The sequence below is a fragment of the Prinia subflava genome, chromosome 2, assembly GCF_021018805.1.
Source record: "Prinia subflava isolate CZ2003 ecotype Zambia chromosome 2, Cam_Psub_1.2, whole genome shotgun sequence".
Classification (NCBI taxonomy): Eukaryota; Metazoa; Chordata; class Aves; order Passeriformes; family Cisticolidae; genus Prinia; species Prinia subflava.
In genome coordinates, this window is record NC_086248.1 from 65,159,514 (window position 1) to 65,179,368 (window position 19,855).

The following is a 19,855-nucleotide window of genomic DNA, read 5'->3' on the forward strand; positions in this document are numbered from 1 at the left end:
GATGCTGCAGCTGGTCTCACAAAGCAGCAGCCTGGAAGAGAAAACCCACTCACAATTCAGTGCCTTCAGGTAGTTTTAGGGAACTGGTGAGACCCACGCACCTACATTTGTCTCCAGCATCAAGGTCTAAGAGAAAAATTCCAGCAAAGTGCCCAGCACAGTCCTGGATTTTTCAAAGTAAAAGAACCTTTCTGTCACATAAATTTTTAACTGACTTCTAGCCATAAAACCTCACATATTTTACTTTAACTTACTTTTTTTTTTTCCTGACATAAAACCAGCATAGAAAATAAGGCTGGAGGAAGCTTCCTACATCTCTGCAACTGTCTCCATCATGACAGAATTTGTTTTCAGTCACTCGGGGTGGGATTGATGCAATGGAGGAAATTTTGGAGCCTTATAACTGATGACTGCTTAAGAAAGCACAGTTGCTCTTTCAGCTACTACTCAGCACCAACCAAAAAGTAACTTCTATATTTTAAAATTTTCAGATTCAGATTATATTCAAGTTTTGTGATGAAAAGGAGAAAAAAGTACATGTCCAAGATTTTCAAGAAAAGCAAAAATTTCCCATCTCAGAAAGACTTAATAACCTCTCTAACTACTTGTGTGGCTAATTAATGTGTAAGATTATTGTATACCAAACTTTGTGACACCAGCGTTTCGTTAGGGTTTTTTCCCCAGTTATAACGATGGGGAAGGTGTTGGGGTTTTTTCCTCAGGAAGTCACAACGCAGAAAAGAACGTAATTTTTCAGACCCCCAGTCTGAAGCATGAAGCGAAGAGTCCGTCTTCCTCACACTGAGCAGCGGCAATTTGAATTACAGAATCACAGAGTCGGAAAGCCCCCGCTCGCCGGCGGGGAGGCGAAGAAAAGAAAGCTCAGGGGACGGCCACGGGGCCGATGGGGAAGAAAGGGGCCAGCTCACCGCGCCCACGCTTCCCGGTACCCACGGGGCGGACTTTCCCCGCTGGGCAGCCACGGGAGCCGCGCATCTTTCCACGGGCCAGGAGGGGCGGCCGGGAGGGGAAAGGGGCGGGGCGCCGCCATGCAAATGAGCACCTCGCAGCCAATGGGCGGGCGAGCCGACCGGAGGGGCGGGGCGCTCCGCGGGAAGAGCGCTCGCCTCGACGGCAAATGGGCGCTGCGGCGGCACCGGCACCTCGGGAGTGACACCGGCACCTCGAGAGGGACACCGGCACCTCGGGAGTGACACCGGCACCTCGGGAGGGACACCGGCACCTCGGGAGTGACACCGGCACCTCGGGGGCGACACCGGCACCTCGGGAGGGACACCGGCACCTCGGGGGCGACACCGGCACCTCGGGAGTGACACCGGCACCTCGGGGGCGACACCGGCACCTCGAGAGGGACACCGGCACCTCGGGAGTGACACCGGCACCTCGGGGGCGACACCGGCACCTCGAGAGGGACACCGGCACCTCGGGAGGGACACCGGCACCTCGGGAGGGACACCGGCACCTCGAGAGGGACACCGGCACCTCGGGAGCGACACCGGCACCTCGAGAGGGACACCGGCACCTCGGGGGCGACACCGGCACCTCGAGAGGGACACCGGCACCTCGGGGGCGACACCGGCACCTCGGGAGGGACACCGACACCTCGGGAGGGGCACCGGCACCTCGGGAGTGACACCGGCACCTCGGGGTCGGCGGGGCGGAGCGACACGGGACCGGCCGGACTGCCCTGCCCGGGGGTGAGTAGCTGCCGGGACGGGGTTGGACGAGACAGCGCTTTCCTCGGGGCCAGGCAGGGTTTGGTTTCTTCACCCCCAGCACAGCGGGGTGGCTCCCGGGACGGGGCACAGCCGTATTCCCGAGCTCCTCTGAGCATCAGCTGGAGTTCCCGGACGCGCCCGGAGCTGCGGCCGGAGGGAGGGCAGCGCTGGGCAGCGCCGGAGCCCGGGCTGGCCGCCCCTTCCCGGGCTGTCGGGGCGTGCCCGGTGCTCGGCAGCCAGCCCAGCCGGCGGGGCGGAGGGGCCGCGGGGCGTGCGGGGCGCTCGGCACCTCGGTTTTGCCCAAGAGTAGACGAAACTGCCCCCTTAGAGTGCAGTGGCGGAGTCTGAAGCCCGGAGGCAGGAGAGATGGAAATGCGGACTGGGCTTTTGGGTCCGAAGGTGCCTTAGGCTAGCCGTGCTCCTCGTGGAATGCAAAAGGGGTGCTGGGTTTTCACAGGACGAGAGAAAAACAGAGGCACTTTCAAATATTTGTCTTCTCATCCACTCACAACGGATGTCTGCATTTCCACTGCCTTGTTAGTCTGGCTTAACGAGTATTAACATTTTATTCATAGTGCTCATACATGGTTATGAATTGCTTCATAGTAGATTTTACTGAAAATTTGGTTTATATGCAAAATATAATAGCATTTCCTTTGTTCTCGAGCATCATCATGACCAGATCTGGAAGTGAGTGCAAAAGTTAGTGTTCTTTGATTGCTTCCTATTAAATTGATACTAATTTCCTTCCTACCAAGAAGAACTGGCACTCGGGTATTTCTGAGATAACTACATGTCACTCTGTGATACTGAGAAAGGAAATGACTAGAATAACAGCACTGGCCAAAAACGGATGCTTGCACTTCTTGTTCCTGTTCTTTAGCTGGTATTTTAGATGGTATTTTAGCTCTTTTAAGCTGTCAGGTATTCCAATGGCAATATATGACTTTTTAGGATAAGAATACAATTTGAATGATGATGCTTTCTTACCAGTGCTGATACTCACTATTTAAATAGCGGCAAGACTACAAGAAGACCATAACTTTTTTTTAAAATTCAAAACAGACCAGAGGTCTAGCAGATGAACAGAATAAATGTCATCATTTAGAAAGGATGGTGTAGGTGTCCAACTAATTCGATGACCTTTTTCTCATTCTTTTTTCTCTGACTGCTTTGTATGCCCACTGCTCTAAAACCAAAATTGCACGTTCAGTCATATGTTATCTGTGTTCAGTCATATGTTATCTGGTGTTTTGGCTGAGGCTAAAACTGCAAGTTAAACTCTGTTGTAGAAAGACATCTCCATGAAAAAAGTAAGCATGGTACAGAAGATCTCTTGAGACATTAAAATTAGTAAAATGTAGTCTCTTCTGGGCCCTGCAGATAAACATGATGCTATGGAATGCAACTGCATACTCTATCAGTCCTGGAGAATTTGGGTGCTGTGGGATTATGCTCTATGTCTGACATCTTTCACTCTAGTAAGAGTACACTAACAGTAACCAAGACCTGCTTCAGAAGGAGAAATGGTAGTTGCCACTGGGGCATAAATAAGAGAGAAGGAAGAGAATCTGCAGAGTGACAAGAGTCACCTAAATTTCTCCCCAGCACAGGCGGCAGTGTGTGAACATATGTGTTGTGCTGGACACACAGTGACACTGGGGGCGAGGGCACTGAACAAATCCTGGGAATGCGGGGCCACTGTGGGACTGTAAGACATCGCTTTATCCATTTGGTGCACTGTAGCTGTGCACCTAAACCAGGCTTGAGAGGGGTTTCTGTAGCTTCCTTGATTGAAAGTGTCAAGGAAGAAGGTCCCACAGTGCTTCCACAGGGAAAGCACTGGTCCAATGGTCCAATTTTCAGCAAGTCACAGCCAGTTCAACATAGGCCTTGTGAAAGAAAAGGCTTGCTTTGCATGTTTTCAGTGTCAAGACTGGATCAAACTGGCCATTTCCTTTTTCATAGAAAACTCCTTTTATGTGTTGGAGTTCTGTGTCTCTCTCCCTGGTCTTCTGAATTAAATGAAGACAATTCCTTCAGCTCCTCTTTCTCCAGGAGTGTATTTTCTAAACTATTTGGAGACAATGCCAAATATGGTCCCTTTGACTTTCCTAATGTGATAACTATTTCAGCATGTACTTTTTCAACTGAGGCCTTATCTGTGCCAAGCAGAGCAAAACCAGTCTTTCCCAAGCCATCCCTTGTAGAAGACATGAGGTTTTGGTTTTTTTATTGTGAACTTATTTTGTGGCTTACAATCAGCTATAACCTCACCAATGCTTTCCTGCTGCTAAACTAGGTGTTTCCTACTTTATACTTGAGTGAATAATTTTATCTAAGTATACCAGGCTTGTCTATATTGAGTTTCCTTTTATTTTTGTTAATTCTTCTCTTACTGTCAAGATCACCCTAAATTCTCTTTATTTCTACTCCTCTGCCCCCACCAAATGCTTGCTTCTACTCCCTTCCAGTTCAGTGTTGCCTGGAGACTGTACAAGCTCATGTTTGGTTCCCCTCTCTAAGTTACTAATGGAAAATATGGATAACATCTGAGTGTGTCAGATACCCATCCTAATGCTGATCTCTTCAAAACCAGTTCTGATGGTGAGAAGACAACTGCTGTGTCAAATATGAAGGTGCTGGACCAGATACACTTTCTATTATCTTTTATCCATTTTTTTTTTTTCTTTTTACTCTGGTCATCCCTGTAGTTCAAGGATGACAAAGCATGGTGCAGAAACTACTGAGGAAAAGTTAACTTGATCCAGTAAACCCATCTCAATGCCAAATCTGGGGTTACCACTTTTTGCAGTGAAGACATTTTTGGTTATGCTTGCATTTTGGGTTATTCCCCAAGATGTGGCCATGAGCCAACTTTAGTGAGGAACATTATTCCCAGGGAGTGGTCTAGGGCTGGCTCCTGGGAACCCCTCTTGGGTAGTGGGGGGGCTCCACATGAGGGGAGCAAAGCAATTGGTTTTTATCTCTGCTTTGATAGGCTAGATGAGATATCAAGACACTCTACACAATCAGCAAGAGCTCACACACAGTGCTTGGCACTGACATCTAGGTCATATTTATGTAGTTTTATTAGAGAGAGAATGATGTCACATATCTTGATTTTGAAGGCTTATCATGTGTGCAGCTTTTGCCTGATCTGCTATGGCAGTTAACCCATTAATTGCCAGGATTATTCTCAACAAGCTCATGTTCACAAAGGTCAAGGAATGACTGCATACTACGGCTTTTCCTGCTATGCCTTTTCTCTGTGCTGTGTTTGTGGTAGTGACAGCTCAGTTATTTTTGAAAGCAGAATAAAGCTTGCTTGAGCTTTTGATATGCCAAATCAGGTGTGTCCCTAATTGCATCTATATCTTGTCTCAACTTCACTGGTGCTTTGAATAGGCCTGTAAATACCCATGGGCTGCTAAGGTAGCTGCTATAAAGCCTGATGTGTCCTGGGGCTGAGGCTGTGGGCATGCCTGTGTGGCTGTAGGGGTTATTTCCTGGCTGGAACTAGTTTGGTGGAGGTACAGTTGTGTAGATTTTGCAATAGGGTCCCAAACTGGGCCTCATGTGCATCAGCTCTTATGACCAACTACCAAGAAAACACCCTGTATTTAACCTTGAAGGATTTTTTTTTTTAAAGTCAGGAGTACTTGGTCTCAGGTTGTAACACTTTATCACATGCCTTAAATATATGTGCTTTTCAAAAAATAATGCAGTTGTGCTAATTTAAAAACATCAGTAGAGCATGTTGCTTCTGACTGATGGTCACATGCAACCTCATATTTCTATTTGCATACCAACATAATGTCTTAATCACTTATAAATACCACTGTGTGGTAGCAGTGGTAGTTGTGTAAGTGTGGTATGTGCACAGCTATTCGCTGAGCCGACGTGTTCCAGGCAAGCCGAGGTGATTAACTGGATAATGTACATACTCACGGTGCCCCAGTGCCAGCGCTGCCTGTGAGTGTGCTGGCTGATTGCCCTGCACGGTGACCTGCAATGATGTAATCGCCAAGAAATGCATGGATGGCTGCCTCGCTGTTTATGTTAGTGGTGTGGATCTGTCTTAACCATTTGCCAAGCCCTTGGAGGTATAGTTCACACTCCCCTTGTCTCCATCTAGGCCAGCTTTACCTGAAGACTTTGGCGTTGCAAACCAGTGAGGATGGAGAAACTTTTTTTGTCTACAGTCCTGTTACAACTGCTCCCCACCCCACCCAACCAACATCAAATTTAGTTACAATTGCTCATTTATGTGACTTGTGAGGAAAAGGTCAAGAGGAGATACTGAGAATCCATTTTATCTGTCCACTATTGAAAATTTGTCAGTGGTGATCCACAGCTCTCCAGCGAAAATTTAGACAACCTAGTAAATAATAGCAGTCAACACACATAAAACAAGCTGACTTCTCCAATGCAGCAATAATGTTTGCTGTCATGGCTTGAGTAATAACAAGTTAAAACATCAGATTTTTTTCTCAGTCTTATCATAAATTTGTGAAAAATGGCATATTATAATGCATTTAATACACACCAGCAGCATCTCCTAGTTTTGATGCTAATGTCTGGGAAAGCTGATAACCAGTCTATGGAAAACACCAGGATGGTTAACTGTATTCAGTACATCTGAGAAGTACGAGATGCACCCTAGATCCCTGAATTTATAATATATTGTCATACAAAGATTGGAAGGTCCTTTCTGGTAAAGAAACTGGGATAAGTCAAAGAAGAACCTCCAAAGCTATCAGTATTCTAGCAATAATTGCCTCATTTCTTTGAACTAGAGCCAACAATCTGAATTAATTCCCCCCCTGCCCTAGGTTTTTCCTAGCCTTTATGATGGGAACGGAGCCCCTGGAGACTTGGAGATTCTGCCAGATGCAGAAGTAGCCTGCAAAGAGTGGAGTCATCCCTACTTCTCTGAATATATCAGCTTGTAATACATAACTTGTCCTGGCATAAACAGAGAAATTGACACTTCATGCAGGCTTTTGGGGAAAAATTAATACCCTGAGACATCTGCAACTGCAGATATTTGTCTCTAGGGCGATGGAAGGTGTAAAGGTGGTGTTCTGCTGTACACAGGCTCTAATGAGCATGTGTACATGGGTAGTGTAGTCTCCAGATACACATGGCAACTTCTTGATGGATTTCTGTAGCTTTATACCTGGCATTCAATGTTAACTCATGGACTTTAATTCCTGAATGCATTTTGTCTATTTTTAAACATTGTGAAATCCAAGAAATTCCAGAGAGGACAACTTCCTTTCAGTGAGGCCCCAAAAAGTTTTTGAACTGCTGATCTCTGTCATAGTTGTTAATATTGGAGTTATTACACATACGTGATCTTAGAACAGCTTGAGAAGGCAAACTGTCCTTATCATTAGATTATATATTTTTTGTTGTTGTTTCAGACTCGTACAGAGGAGAAGAGAGAGAAAAAAAGATGAGTAATTTGAAAAATTCAAGCCTGCTATGCCACCTGTGGGCATGGATGGAAAGACAGGGAATTTGGACTGAAAAGATGACTAGTGCTCTGCTATAAGCCAATTACTCTTCTGGAAAGAAGAAAACGTACTGTTTTCCCAGAAAAGTCTTTTCCCCAAAAAAAGTCCTTTTCCCAAGTTAATTAATATTGTCTATTAATCTATTATTAGAGAACAGATACCAAGCAAAAATATTAAATCTGGTCTAAGACATTTGTTTACAAAACAGGTAGTTACTAGAAATTTGTTAAATCTGAGACTCCAACTCTTAAACAGAAGGCTTCAGCTAAATTTAACACTTTTTTTACCTATGTGTGACTTGCATTTTGGTGCAACAGCAGCACTCTGTTTGCCTTGGAATGCTGTGTGTTCAATTCAGCAAGTCCATATGAGTAGATTTCCATCAATACTACATCCTCCACAAGCCATATGGGAAGTCACTGAAATGTGCTGACACACACTTAGCTATGAAGTAATTTTGCCTAAGAGCAGGTTATTTCCTAATCGTTCTCCACTTGTTTTTTGGGTCACATCTATGGTGTGTCATGCAATCAAAATCACATGCTCTGAATGGCCACATGGATGGATGAGCCACATTGGTTCCTTTTACCTTGCAAGGGCGAGAAGCACTACTGACAGAAATTATTTTTAACTGACTTGTTTTGAAATATCTGTTGTTCCTCAAACAACTGAAGTAAAAGCTTCATCTTGTTAGGCCCTACTCAAGGCTGACAAGATTACTGACTAGACTTTTGGTAAGCCACAAGATGGTATTAAGTAGCAGCTGCCATTTATGAATGCTGCAAGAAGGAAAAATGTACACTGCCTTCCTTCACAGCAGCTGGCCATGAAATACAGATGTTGTGCTGAAGCTGCTTCATCATTTCACCATTTGTCCCCAAACTCTGATCACAGAATCACAGAATATTCTGAGCTGGAAGGAACACACAAGGATCGTTGAGCCCAACTCTTGAGTGAATGGCCCATATGGTGATAGTGTGGATATACAAATGTTAGAGCTGAAATAAACATAAATGTGTAACTCACTTGTTTCTACAAAAATAACTTTTCCTCCTTAGATTATTTCTACACAGTTAGCAGGCTTCAGAACATCAGCATGGCAACATTAGGCAATGTTTGTAGGACTCCCATTTGCAGTATATGGGGCTAACATAAAGGGGGTGTATGCATATGCATAGTTTTTGATTTTCAGAGTGATTTTCTTTCTTGTCTGAAATCCCATATTATACACAGTTGTCTGGGGCTGCAGTCGTATTGCAACAGGACAATTTGTATGTTTCTCATGCATCATGGGAAAGCTTGTCACTGTGGTGATTAATACCAGTAAGTAGCACAGTAACATGAAAGGATGAGCACTGAACATGCCCCCGGCTGACTGTACTTGCTGGGTATCTGCCTTCAAAGTCGTAACCTCTGCACTCATCACCTGGCCTGTATTTCCTGTGTGTGTGTTTGGGTGCACACATCATGATGGACTGAGGAAGGAACTTCATATTTACCAGGACAGATTTACTTAGCCCAAAAATACAAGTGTGGAAGCACATGTTCCAGTTTGAATATACTTAGCATTTTAAAATAAAATAAAACTGACAGCTAATCTATTAAACCTCACACTCTTAGAATGAAGGCAGTTATACAGTTGCAGTTGTTCCTCCAGAGTAGCTGCTGTCTTAATATTCCAATGTGTTAGATGTCTCTTATATAGATTTGTGCAAGTAATTGAATATATTCAATGTTCATGGTTGAATTAGCAAACTTTTTATCTAAGGCTGATTACTAGAACAATTTAGACTGGATCTTTGGACATTGTCAAATCCAGGCCTGCTCCAAAAGCACACAGGCAGTTTAGGTTGCTGAGGGCCATGTCAAATGGAGTTTTAAATATCTTCAAGGATGCTGATGCCAAAACTTTTCTGGGCTCGTATCTGGTTGTCTTTTCTCTTGTTTCCACTTAGGTGTGTTGCATCTTGTGCTATTGCTGTACATTTCCATGAAGGGTCTAGCCTTGAATGAAGCAGTTAGTGATGGCAACAAGATCTCCCCTGAGCTTCCTGTTTCTCAGGCTGAACATTCCCAACTCTCTCAGCCTCTCTTCACATGTCAGGTGCTCCAGCACCTCAGACCACCTCTGGGGCTGCCCTGAGCTCATCCCAGTGTGTGTGGTGAGCAACACTCCAGATGTGGTGTCTCAAGTGTCAGACAGGAGGGGTCCCTTTCCTTCCTCCCTTTTGCTGCTCCAGCGTGGGTGCATGGCTCATGTTCCCGTTCATGCCTGCCAGCACACTGAGGTCCTGCAGAGCTGCTTCCCCGTCAGAGAGCCCAACTTCTGCTGCTGCACCGGACACTGTGTGAAGGGAGAGACTGACGCTCATTTTACAGACTGAGGTTTGAGGCTATCCCTAACAACCAGTAACGTACCATGTATTAATATATTGCTGTTCTAATTACAAGCAATGCAGTCAACATATACGTAGATGCAAACTTTGCTGACTAACAACAGCATCATGTAGAGGAGGCCAACTTCTCTAAACCATGATTTGTTAAGTTGAAATGTTTCAAATTGCTGTTCCCTGCTGCTCTCTCTGCTTATTTATTTCAGCTCTTTAGTGTCAGTTCTGCCCCTGACACCATCCAAGGAATGCTTGGAAGTTATTGTCCTCTCTTGGGAAGATCTGGTGCCCCCTTGTTTGAAATAAGAGTTTGAAATAGGAAAAGACCTCTGTGGTGATGTTACATTCCAGCCTACTGTTTTTCTTTACGTAAAAAATCCTGAAATTCTGCCAAATTGCATGTTTCTCAAAGCAACAGTTTGCAAACACCCCAAATAAATTTACTGTGTTCCTTGAGCAAAAAGGTGCTCAAGAAAGCTGAAATCCAAACATTTTATTGAACCTCACAAATCTCTTCGGCCAAATATTGCAAATGCTGACCTATGGGGTACTTGAGCATGTTCAGTATAAAGCTGACCAGGTGTCCTCTGTAATTTGTGGTGTTTGTGGCCTAACACGATGCTGAAATACAGGCTTAAAGTTACTCACTTCCTGTGCTTCCATCCTGTCCAGGCACTGTGTGTAGATAAGGAAGAGCATCTTGAAAATGTGAAGATGAAGTGGGAAGCAGGCTAGGTGAAGCACTTTAGAAAAAGAGTGTAGAAGACGGGACTTGGGGGAATGAAAGAAAGTGCCAAAGAGTCCCTGATAGTGCAGAACTCCGAAGCCAGGCTTAAAGAGGAGGCATCTATTTGTTAGGACAAAAGTGTGAACACTTCAGCTGTGGAGACATATCCCAGACAGGTACAGGTCCTCAATGCAGAGTTAAAAGATGCTAATGTTGAGCACCTTGAATGTAGGTTTTGGTACATATATACAAATAATGTCAGCTTTTAGAACTAAGTATTGGGAAGCTGAGAAAAGCCAGGTGAAGATTGTAAGTGCAACTGCAACTTGATCCCTCTGTTCCGCTTACAACTAGACTCTGCTGGATCTGCCGGGTCACGGAGATCGTGTGTGATGCTGTCCATGTCACTGGAGAGGAGCTCTTCACAAGCGGCCTTGATCCATGTGTTCATTCACTGATGTCCAGCTTGTTCCTCTGTGATTTTACTCAGCAAAGCTTGAGGCTTGCAGCAGTGACTGAAGTCAGAAGGAGCTGACTTCTGAACATTCCAGGTACAAAGAATTGTGCTTGAAGTGTCTCAAGTGGGCATCATAACTCATCAAGAGTGATAGTATTGTTCTTAAAGACTGGGCTGAAACCTGACTGTGGGGCTGTTAGATCTGCTTTTCCCCAAATTACTGGTACCAGTTTATGGAACTTTCCAAAGATTTTGCTGGGGAAATCCCTGACAAAATGAACAGTAGCAACATAGTCAAGGAGACAGCATGAACTGATTGATGAGTATTAAATTTTGTGTTGTACAACTTTTATTCAGCCCATACAGACTGGAGGCAGAGACTTGCTGGAAGTGATAGTGCACAGGCCAGTGTTTAATTGATCTTGTGTGCAGGCAACAATGTGGTGCAATCCAAGGCAACACTTGACAGCTCCTTACTCTTTTAATGGTTGACTTTTTACAACCTTTTTACAATCTTTCCTGTTGTATTAAAAGAAAAAAAAAAAGCAGTATTTTTAGAGATACTGCAGAATTAGTATACACATGAATTTACTACAGCATTAGTATTTTCATGTTGTGAATTACTATGTGTTTGCTTCTCCATTTCTTCCTGGAAAGGAAGGGTGGAACTTTTCTTACAAAATTATGAGTTTATTACACAGGAGCTTTACTCAGGATTTGCTTGACAAAGAAAATACAAACAGAAAGTGAAATCATTGTTGAGCCAATTGTTACTGTGCTCTCTGTAGAAGGGAAATGAAATTTAATTTTTCTTAAGTTTAAGGAGCGGTAAGCACAAAGTTCACAGAACTGCCAAACTGTTAGGGTTGGAAGGGACCTTGGAGATAATTTAGTCACAATCCCCTGCCAAGACAGGGTAAGCTAAATCAGGTGACACAGGAATGTGTCCCAGTGGGTTTTGAAAGCCTCCAGAGAGGGAGACTCCACGACCTCCCTGGGCAGCCTCTGCCACCCTCAATGTAGAGAAGTTCTTCCTCATGTTGAGATGAAACTTCTTGCGTTTTAGTTTATGGACATTTTTCTTTGTCCTGTTGCTGGGTACCACTGAAAAGAGTCTGGCACCATCCTCTTGGCAGCTGCCTTTGACATACTTGTATGTGTTGATCAGATTCTCTCTCAGTCTTCTCTTCTCTAGACTAAACAGGCCCAGCTCTCACAGTCTCTCCTTATAAGAGAGATGCTGCACACCCCTAATTGTTGGTGTCTGATACTCTGTAGTCAATGATAGCATCTGGAAACACTAAAGTTGCTTTTTCTTTTTTGTTTTTCCTTTTTTGTTTTTTCTTTTTTGTTTTTTTCTTTTTCTTTTTTTTTTGTGGTTTTTTTTTCTTTCTTTTTTCTTTTTTCTTTTTTTTTCTTTTTTTCCCTTTTTTGCCTCTATTTTGATAGTTTCTACACTATTTTTTGAAACTTTCCTTTCCCAACTATATTGGTCAATGCCATTTCTGTTTCTTAGAGGCTTCTAAGTATTCTCCCAGGAAAAGCAAACTTAGAATGAGGGAAGCCCTGTAACATTTTGGGCAGTTATGTTATGAAAGATCAGGAGCTAGAGGAGATTTCTGCAATGAGCAGCAGTGAGAGGTGTTTGGTTATTAACACGTCTACAGATGCTGAAAGGTGAAGGCTATCAGGCTATCAGGTTTTGCCCTCCAAGTAAAAGACTGGGGAGTCTTTTACTTGGAGGGTAAAGTAAAAAAAAATTTGTGGGGATTTTGGGACTGTCCTACTATTCTCTTCGATTTGTCTTCAGGATTTGTTGTCCTCTTTCCTGCAGTTTTTGTTTCCAACCTTTGTATTTTCTACAACAGTGTTCTAGCAGAGTTTTGGATGTGATATCCATCAGTGTATAAAATACTGTGAACAAATTTAAAATCTGGTATTTTGGGTTATCTTTGATGAGTTACATGTGTTATCTATGATTTAGTTATCACCATGATGTAGCTATTAATTACAGATTTTCAACTCTTTTAACCAATATTTTAGTTGCTTCAAACTCACTTCTCCCGTTCCTGTTTTACAGGCAGGATGAAAGACCGCTTAAGTGAGCTGCGTGAATTTGCCAGGTTACACAACCAACAGTTTTCTGATAGTGATGATGATGAAAATTCACCCCAGGATATTCTCCTTTATGAGACGGATTATGCCTTAGAAGTTCTTCATAAGGACATACAGAACATCCGGACAGAAAATGACCACCTAAAAGCGGATGTCAACCGCCTCAGAAAGCAAAACTCCCGCTTCCTTACTTCCATGCGCCGTCTTAGTAGCATCAAACGAGATACTAACTGTATTGCCAGAGACATTAAGAGCCGTGGAGAGAGCATCCACAGGAAACTGCAGGTCATGAGAGATTTCTGTGAAGACGCAATAACAAGATACGGAGCCATGTCTGTCATTGCCAGGGTGGCGAAGAACCACTACGTTGACCTCATGCACACGTTTCAGGACGCTATGTTTGATTACAACGCAACAGAGATGCGCCAGCGGGAGAACTGCAAGATTCGAATTCAGAGGCAGCTGGAGATCATGGGCAAAGATGTTTCTGGACACCAGATTGAGGAGATGATTGAGCAAGGCAAATGGGATGTCTTCTCCGAGAATCTCTTGTCGGATGTTAAGGGAGCTCGCGCAGCCCTGAATGAGATAGAGACGCGACACAAGGAGCTGGTGAAGTTAGAAGGTCGCATTAAGGAAGTTCATGAGCTCTTTCTGCAGGTGGCCCTGCTGGTGGAGGAGCAGGCGGACACCTTTGATGTTATTGAGATAAATATGCAAAATGTTGAGGACTATGTAGGAGATGCTAAAGACCAAGTGAAAAAAGCTTTGGAATACAGGAGAAAACATCCCCTCAGAACAATCCTGTGCTGCTGCTTATCATGTTGCAGAAGGTGATGGTCCCATTGGAGCTATCACAGACTGACTTGAATGTCTTCAAAATCAGGTGTTCTTTCCAGAGACTTCTCTGTAATGACAAGCCCTAGAAATAGGGGGCATATTTTGCAGTTGGTTTTGTGGATTGCCTTTTTTACTAAATGTGCTGAAGTCTGTTTCTATTTATGAACTCCTAGAAATGTTGACAAAACTATTTTTAATCTATTTTTTATTGAAATGTTCTGTTACTGTAACTAGACGTGCAATATCTCTACATTGATACTCATTTCATATAGGCAAGAAAGAAGAATGAGTAACTTATCCTAGGGAAAAGGAATACTTTCAAAAAGTAACTTTATTCTTATTTGTTGAAGTGAGGCTGCACATGGTGAAGTCTTATTGCCTGGGGTGACACAGTACATCACAGAATCAGGAGATTTCAGTTTTAGTCTAGTCTGGAGCCTGCTTGATGCAAATTTGATAAAATACTGAATTTGGAGCAGGAGCAGGACACAGAACTAGTTTCTCTTTCAACTTGATTTCCAGCTGTCTGGAATCTTAACAGAAGTGGCTGCACCTTAAATGATAATATACACATTTTGCTCTCTTTGTTTGCAAGTGACTGCTTTTTTCTATTTTGAGTACCCAACTCTCTCAAGGTGGCTAAAAGCACTGCAACACTGAGGCATCTCACTCACTTTTAACTTGAGCCACTCTCTGGACTTTCAGTTTCAAACCTGCCATGCTCTCATGCTCTGTTGCATTTCTTCTGCCAATTAACACTTCAGCCAGAGGAGAAACATGGAGTGGCTTTCTGCAGAAACCACCGATAGGAAGCCAACAGCTGTGGGGCTGAGAAAGCATTTTAGGGTCTCCTGTACTGGCACATACATAGAAGCAGTTTTAGTGGAATGACTGGCCTGTCAGTACACTTTTATTATTTATAAGCATTGACCCAATATGAATGTCTTAATATCTATTTAAATTGGATGAAGGATTATTTTTTTTAATATGCAATTTTACTGGTGAACAGAAAATTTGACTTTTCTCCAGTTGCTGGGAAATCTCCAGCTGGGAAAGTAAATAGAACCTTTTCTTCAGTACGTCTGAAGAAGAAAGAAAACAATTTCATGTCATTTTAGTGCTCTTTTCAACCTTAAAAGGAAACTCTCCTTTTGTGTAATGGGAGTCTGCCCTTAAACAAGGGCACACCAGTAGGTTTGGAGTATTGCAAGGAAATAAAAAATGTCCTGGTAAGCACTGAGCATTGTCAGTGCAACATATTCACAGAGTCTAGTGATTGATCATAGATCAATCATAGATCAATCTGGTGATTGATCATAGATCAGTCATAGATCATTGCTCCTAGAGGTTTTCCAACTATATTTCTTGGTGGTTTCCTGATACACTGTGATCTATTGCTAGCCTTTGAAATAATGCAGGCCATTTTTTCAGAAATTAATTTTTCTAACTGATGGTCCTATTTGTATCGATTTTAATAAATATATTTCAACATTTCAAATATTTTTATTTGGGAGTTTTCCTCAGATGTGCATAGATGTACATCTTCCTGCACCAGTTGCAGTGAAACTTTTCCCTTCTTACCTTTTGCACCTTGATTTTATGTGTGAAAAAAAAAACCCAAACATTTCTTACTATTTGTATTAATATAACAAAACAGCAAAATAAATCAAATTTCCAAGTATCTTACTGGGAAACAGTTTATCCAGACAGGCTTTTTTACACAATAGAAACTAAAGGGATTACTCTTCTCAGAAATTGAGTGTCCCTTTTGCTGTAGCACCTGTCTGTGATTACATGGAAGAATGAGGAACACCGATCTCCTAAACTATAAGATATTTTGATATTCAGTGCTGTACTGGTGATATCAGTGTTATGCTTGTCTGAGAACTTCTCCAGTGAGATGTCCAAACTTGGAGCTGGGAGAAAGGAGGATGATGAGCTGGGACCACAGTCAGTGGCTTTGATGCTACTGAAGAAGTCAAAGTTGTTTACTCTCTAGGCACTGCCATTAAGTCAGTGGAACTGTGCATTCGTAGAGAAATACCCCAAACCTCAGAGAGTCAGAATGTGGGGATAACTCAGTGAAGAATGAAATAATGTATTTTCTTTCACATGCATATTCCTAGCACTTGCCAATTTTTTTGATAAAATTATGTACATGTTATTTTGTGCTGGTTCATTTTTTTTTTTGCATCTACAAATGGAATAAAACATTTAATAAGAAAAACTGAATGTGCAGAGTGTCATACATTTAATCTTCAGCTCTGATTAGTTTTTTGCATTGCCAAAAGTTTAGTTTAAAACTTGCTGGACTAAATTATGAGGTTAGTAAAAGGAGATTAAACAAGGCCTAGAAAAAAGTCCTCCTGATATTTGTTGCCATGGTAAATGAAATGTGTTGCATATTGAGATAGACTTACTATTGTTTTTTCCCTAAAAAAAACCAAGAAAAATGAGTCTCATGCATTCTAAGGTGATTCTCTAATTCAAAAAAAAATCAAATTTATTCTGGCAGTTCTGAGAGAACTTGATGATTTCACAAGTAGTAGATATGCAAAACTAGTATTCAAATCTTTAGTTTGATTTGAGGCGTGGGGAAAGAAAGCGGAAAGAAAAGGTAATTGTATACTTCTCTCCTGACTTAGGGGTGTTGCTGAAGGGGAAAAAATGAGAATTAGTCAAAAAACTAAACTGAGACTTTTTAAAACTATTTTAAAGATGCATTGTGAGTTAAGAGACACTTAAAAATTACTTCTAGTAACTGCAGCAACCATTGTCATTCTCACATTCATTGCTTAATACTTTGGGGGTTTTCTACCCTCCAGTTGTGTAAGAACTCAAATTTAGCCAGCCCATGAACTTGCCTAATCACAGTTAAACAGACTTTTGAAAAAAAAACCTGATCACACTATAGCTGCAAGGACTCATGCCACACAGGATGAGTGGAAGAAGATGATAAAAGTTGCTTGATAATATATTAACATACTAATAACAGAAGCTGCAGAATGGACACCTTCTGAGGAAAGCTACCTTTTCCTTCTGAAAGTCAGCACAACTCCTGTGCAGATGTGTGTAGCACATTCCATGGATTGGTAGGGGTTTTTTCCCTTCTTCCCTCATACGGCAAACACTTAAACTGGGTTTGAGGGTGAAAAAGTTAAAATCTGACAGGGGATGTTTTAGCTTTTAGGATTGCTATTACGTTGGTTTTGTTTCCTACTGAAGCTGAAGCTTCAGAACCCACACCACCAACCAGCCACCAACCAGTCCTTTCTGAGGAGGCCAAAGAAGAACTGGCAGCCAGGGGCACTTTGCTCCTAAAAAATGTAAGACAGCACAGCATACATATAAAAGAGACAAAAAAATCCCCTATTACAAAAATCTAATGTTCAGTATTGTTTAGTATGTAATGGATATGGTTCTCCTTTTTTTTTTTTTTTTTTAACTCATGGATTTCATTTTAGAGAAGAGGCGGTGGGACAATTGCTTCCTCAGAATGAAGGACTGGACTGTGGACAGACTTGCACACATGAGTAGGTATCTCTGACACATGGCTTGGGAGAAATTTCTTGAAGTAAAGGGATAGCTCTTAAGATCCAGATACCTTTTTTTTTTTCCAGAGGCTGAACTGAGTAGCTTTGCTAAAGTCTTGCTTTTCTAATCTAGCCTGCATTAAGGATGTTTTGAATGCACAGCCCAAGTTGAATTTTTATTCTTTCTTGAAAACAAAACATGTTCTCTAGATTTTTGAACCTTGACAGCTATTTGAAATTGATTTGAAAAAGGAAAGAGCTACATGGGGTTGTGCTTCTATCTCTAGGAAAGTATCACAGATATAATGAAGTCAGGAAACAGTGTAATTTAATAGATACTGTATTGTGGTGATTCTGGTTAATAAATTTCCAATGCAATGGGATTGTCACATGGAGCTATGCTGTTTGTTTCTCTAGTATGTAAGAAGGCAACAGCAGATATATCTTCTCCCACGTTTTTGGCATGTTACATAGTGCTCATAATTGTTGAGCCAAAGCAAGTAAGAGCCAGCAGAAGACAGCTTCACCATCCGTGCATACATTGTTAGGGCACCAAGTCTGAGCAAGAAAAAGCAACATTTTACTGTGTTTCTTAGAAATAATGTTAGATGTGAACAGAAAAGGAAAAAAACCTGACGGTGTCTCTCTACTCAATACTTTGCTGAAAGGCACAACCCTACTAAATTGAGAACTATGGCATGCCACTCATTTCAAGGCAATGATACAGCATGGCAAGTTCCATTGGAAGAGCTGTTCTTTTATTCACGAGGTCCCGTGTGTGAATAACATGTATGTAAAACGTCAACAATTCACTCGTACGGTAGGAGAGAAGTATATTCCCTCAGAGGCAGTGTCCCCGGGGTCTCTGAGCACTGAGAGCTGAGGAGGTCGGGCAGCACCTGCACTGCAGGTCCGAGCCCCAGCCCCTTTGCAGAGGGGCAGGGACAGCCGGGGTGTCCAACACCCGAGCAGGGGGTGTGCTCCTGCTCTGCCTGCGGGGAAGCAGACGGCCCCCGCCTGCCTCCCGTGTGCTGGGGGCTGGCACAGGCCCGTGTCCTCAGCCCGTGCCGTGTGGAGTATGTTCCTCACACCTCAAAGGTGCCAAAGTTTGGTGCCATGCGGGATGTCCATTTTCTCAGCTGGAAAACAGCAGCGAGAGGCGGAGCCTGTGGCAGGGGTAAAGCCAGCGAAGTGACACTGTCCCATTTCCTCTCTGATTAAGGGAAGAAGGGGGAGGTCCCAGGGCAGGGAGTAACCGGGAATATTGCGATAGGTGCTTCCGTCGACCCGGCGTATAGTGGCGACCAGCAAAAAAATATTTCCCCGGCGATATTTTTCCTCCTAATTAGGCATAATCGATAGCTTTGGACTTTGTTGGTTTTGGTTCTCCTTCTACGTGCGAGAGAAGATACATTCCAGGAAACACTTGGACGGAAATAATAAAGTGGGGGTGCCTTATCGGCACAACCTCTCCGCTGCCGTTCACGCCCGCCGAGCCCGCCGGCACCGCGGCGCTGCCCGCTCTGAGGGGATGAGCCCGCACTGCCCGGGGCCCGCACTGCCCGCCGCCCTCGCACCCCGCCGCCCCCGGCCCAGCGCCGCCCTCCCCGCTCTCCCCCGGGGGCGGGCCCGTGCCGGCGCCGCGCACCTCCCCCGCCTCCCCCTTCCGCTACGGGCCCGGCGCCCGGCGGCGGCGAGGCGGTGGTGGCGGGCTCGGCTCGGCCCGGCTCGGCCCGGCTCGGTGTCGGTCCGTGGCAGCGCTCCCCGCCGGGCCGTGCCCGCCTTCCGCCTCCCGCCGCCGGGAGAGGCCGCCCGCGCGCGCCGCCCCGTGCGCTCGGCGCCCGCCGCGCTGGGAATAGAGGCGGGAGGGCGCGGCGGCGGCGGGGGCAGGGTGAGGGGGCACCCCCGAGGGTCGCGGGCGGCCCGGGGGGCGGGGGGCAGCGCAGCCGTGAATGTAGGAGCGGCTGCAAGCCGTCCCGGTATCTGCACCAGGATGGCCGAGTGGTTAAGGCGTTGGACTTAAGATCCAATGGACGCATGTCCGCGTGGGTTCGAACCCCACTCCTGGTAACTGGCGTTTTTTTGTCGGGAGCCCCGTGCCCGCGCGGGCGGGACGCGGTGTCCCGGCAGAGGCGCGGCCGCAGGGAGCCGGGGCCGGCGGGAGGCGGGCGAGGGGCGGGGAGCGGCGGCGGAGCGGACGGACGGCGGCTCCCGGCACCGCGCGGGTGTCCCGGCACCGGGCGGCCGGAGGGGGCAGTGCGGGCCGGGGGAAGCGCCGCGGGAGCCTTCTGCAGCCACCGCCACTTCAGCTCTAAAGCCGTTTAAATACACTTTTAAAAAAAGAGTTTCTATGCACACTCATATATGTATACAAACATCTGCGTATATAGGTATGTATATGTATATATATGTGCATACACATATGCATAAATACATAAACACATATACACGCATTTATACATGTGTATGTTTATATATACATACACATGTATAAACATACACGCATATATACGTGTGTGTGTATATATATAC

General features: G+C 44.3%; 1 protein-coding gene and 1 non-coding gene across 2 annotated transcripts; both read left to right on the top strand.

Annotated features, from left to right (window-relative positions):
- Positions 1 to 1,169: 1,169 nt before the first annotated feature.
- On the top strand, positions 1,170 to 15,974 carry STX11 (syntaxin 11). Its single transcript, XM_063391886.1, has 3 exons — positions 1,170 to 1,718; positions 10,733 to 10,929; positions 12,916 to 15,974. The coding sequence occupies exon 3, from the start codon at positions 12,921 to 12,923 to the stop codon at positions 13,785 to 13,787; it is 867 nt and encodes a 288-aa protein (XP_063247956.1). The 5' UTR covers positions 1,170 to 1,718; positions 10,733 to 10,929; positions 12,916 to 12,920; the 3' UTR covers positions 13,788 to 15,974.
- Positions 15,975 to 19,310: 3,336 nt separating this feature from the next.
- TRNAL-UAA (transfer RNA leucine (anticodon UAA)) lies at positions 19,311 to 19,393 on the top strand. Its single transcript has one exon. It is a non-coding gene; the product is annotated as a tRNA-Leu (tRNA).
- Positions 19,394 to 19,855: the final 462 nt, after the last annotated feature.

What these genes read in the sequence shown, in the direction of transcription:
- STX11 (XM_063391886.1), top strand. Translation starts at nt 12,921, where the DNA reads ATGAAAGACCGCTTAAGTGAGCTGCGTGAATTTGCCAGGTTACACAAC.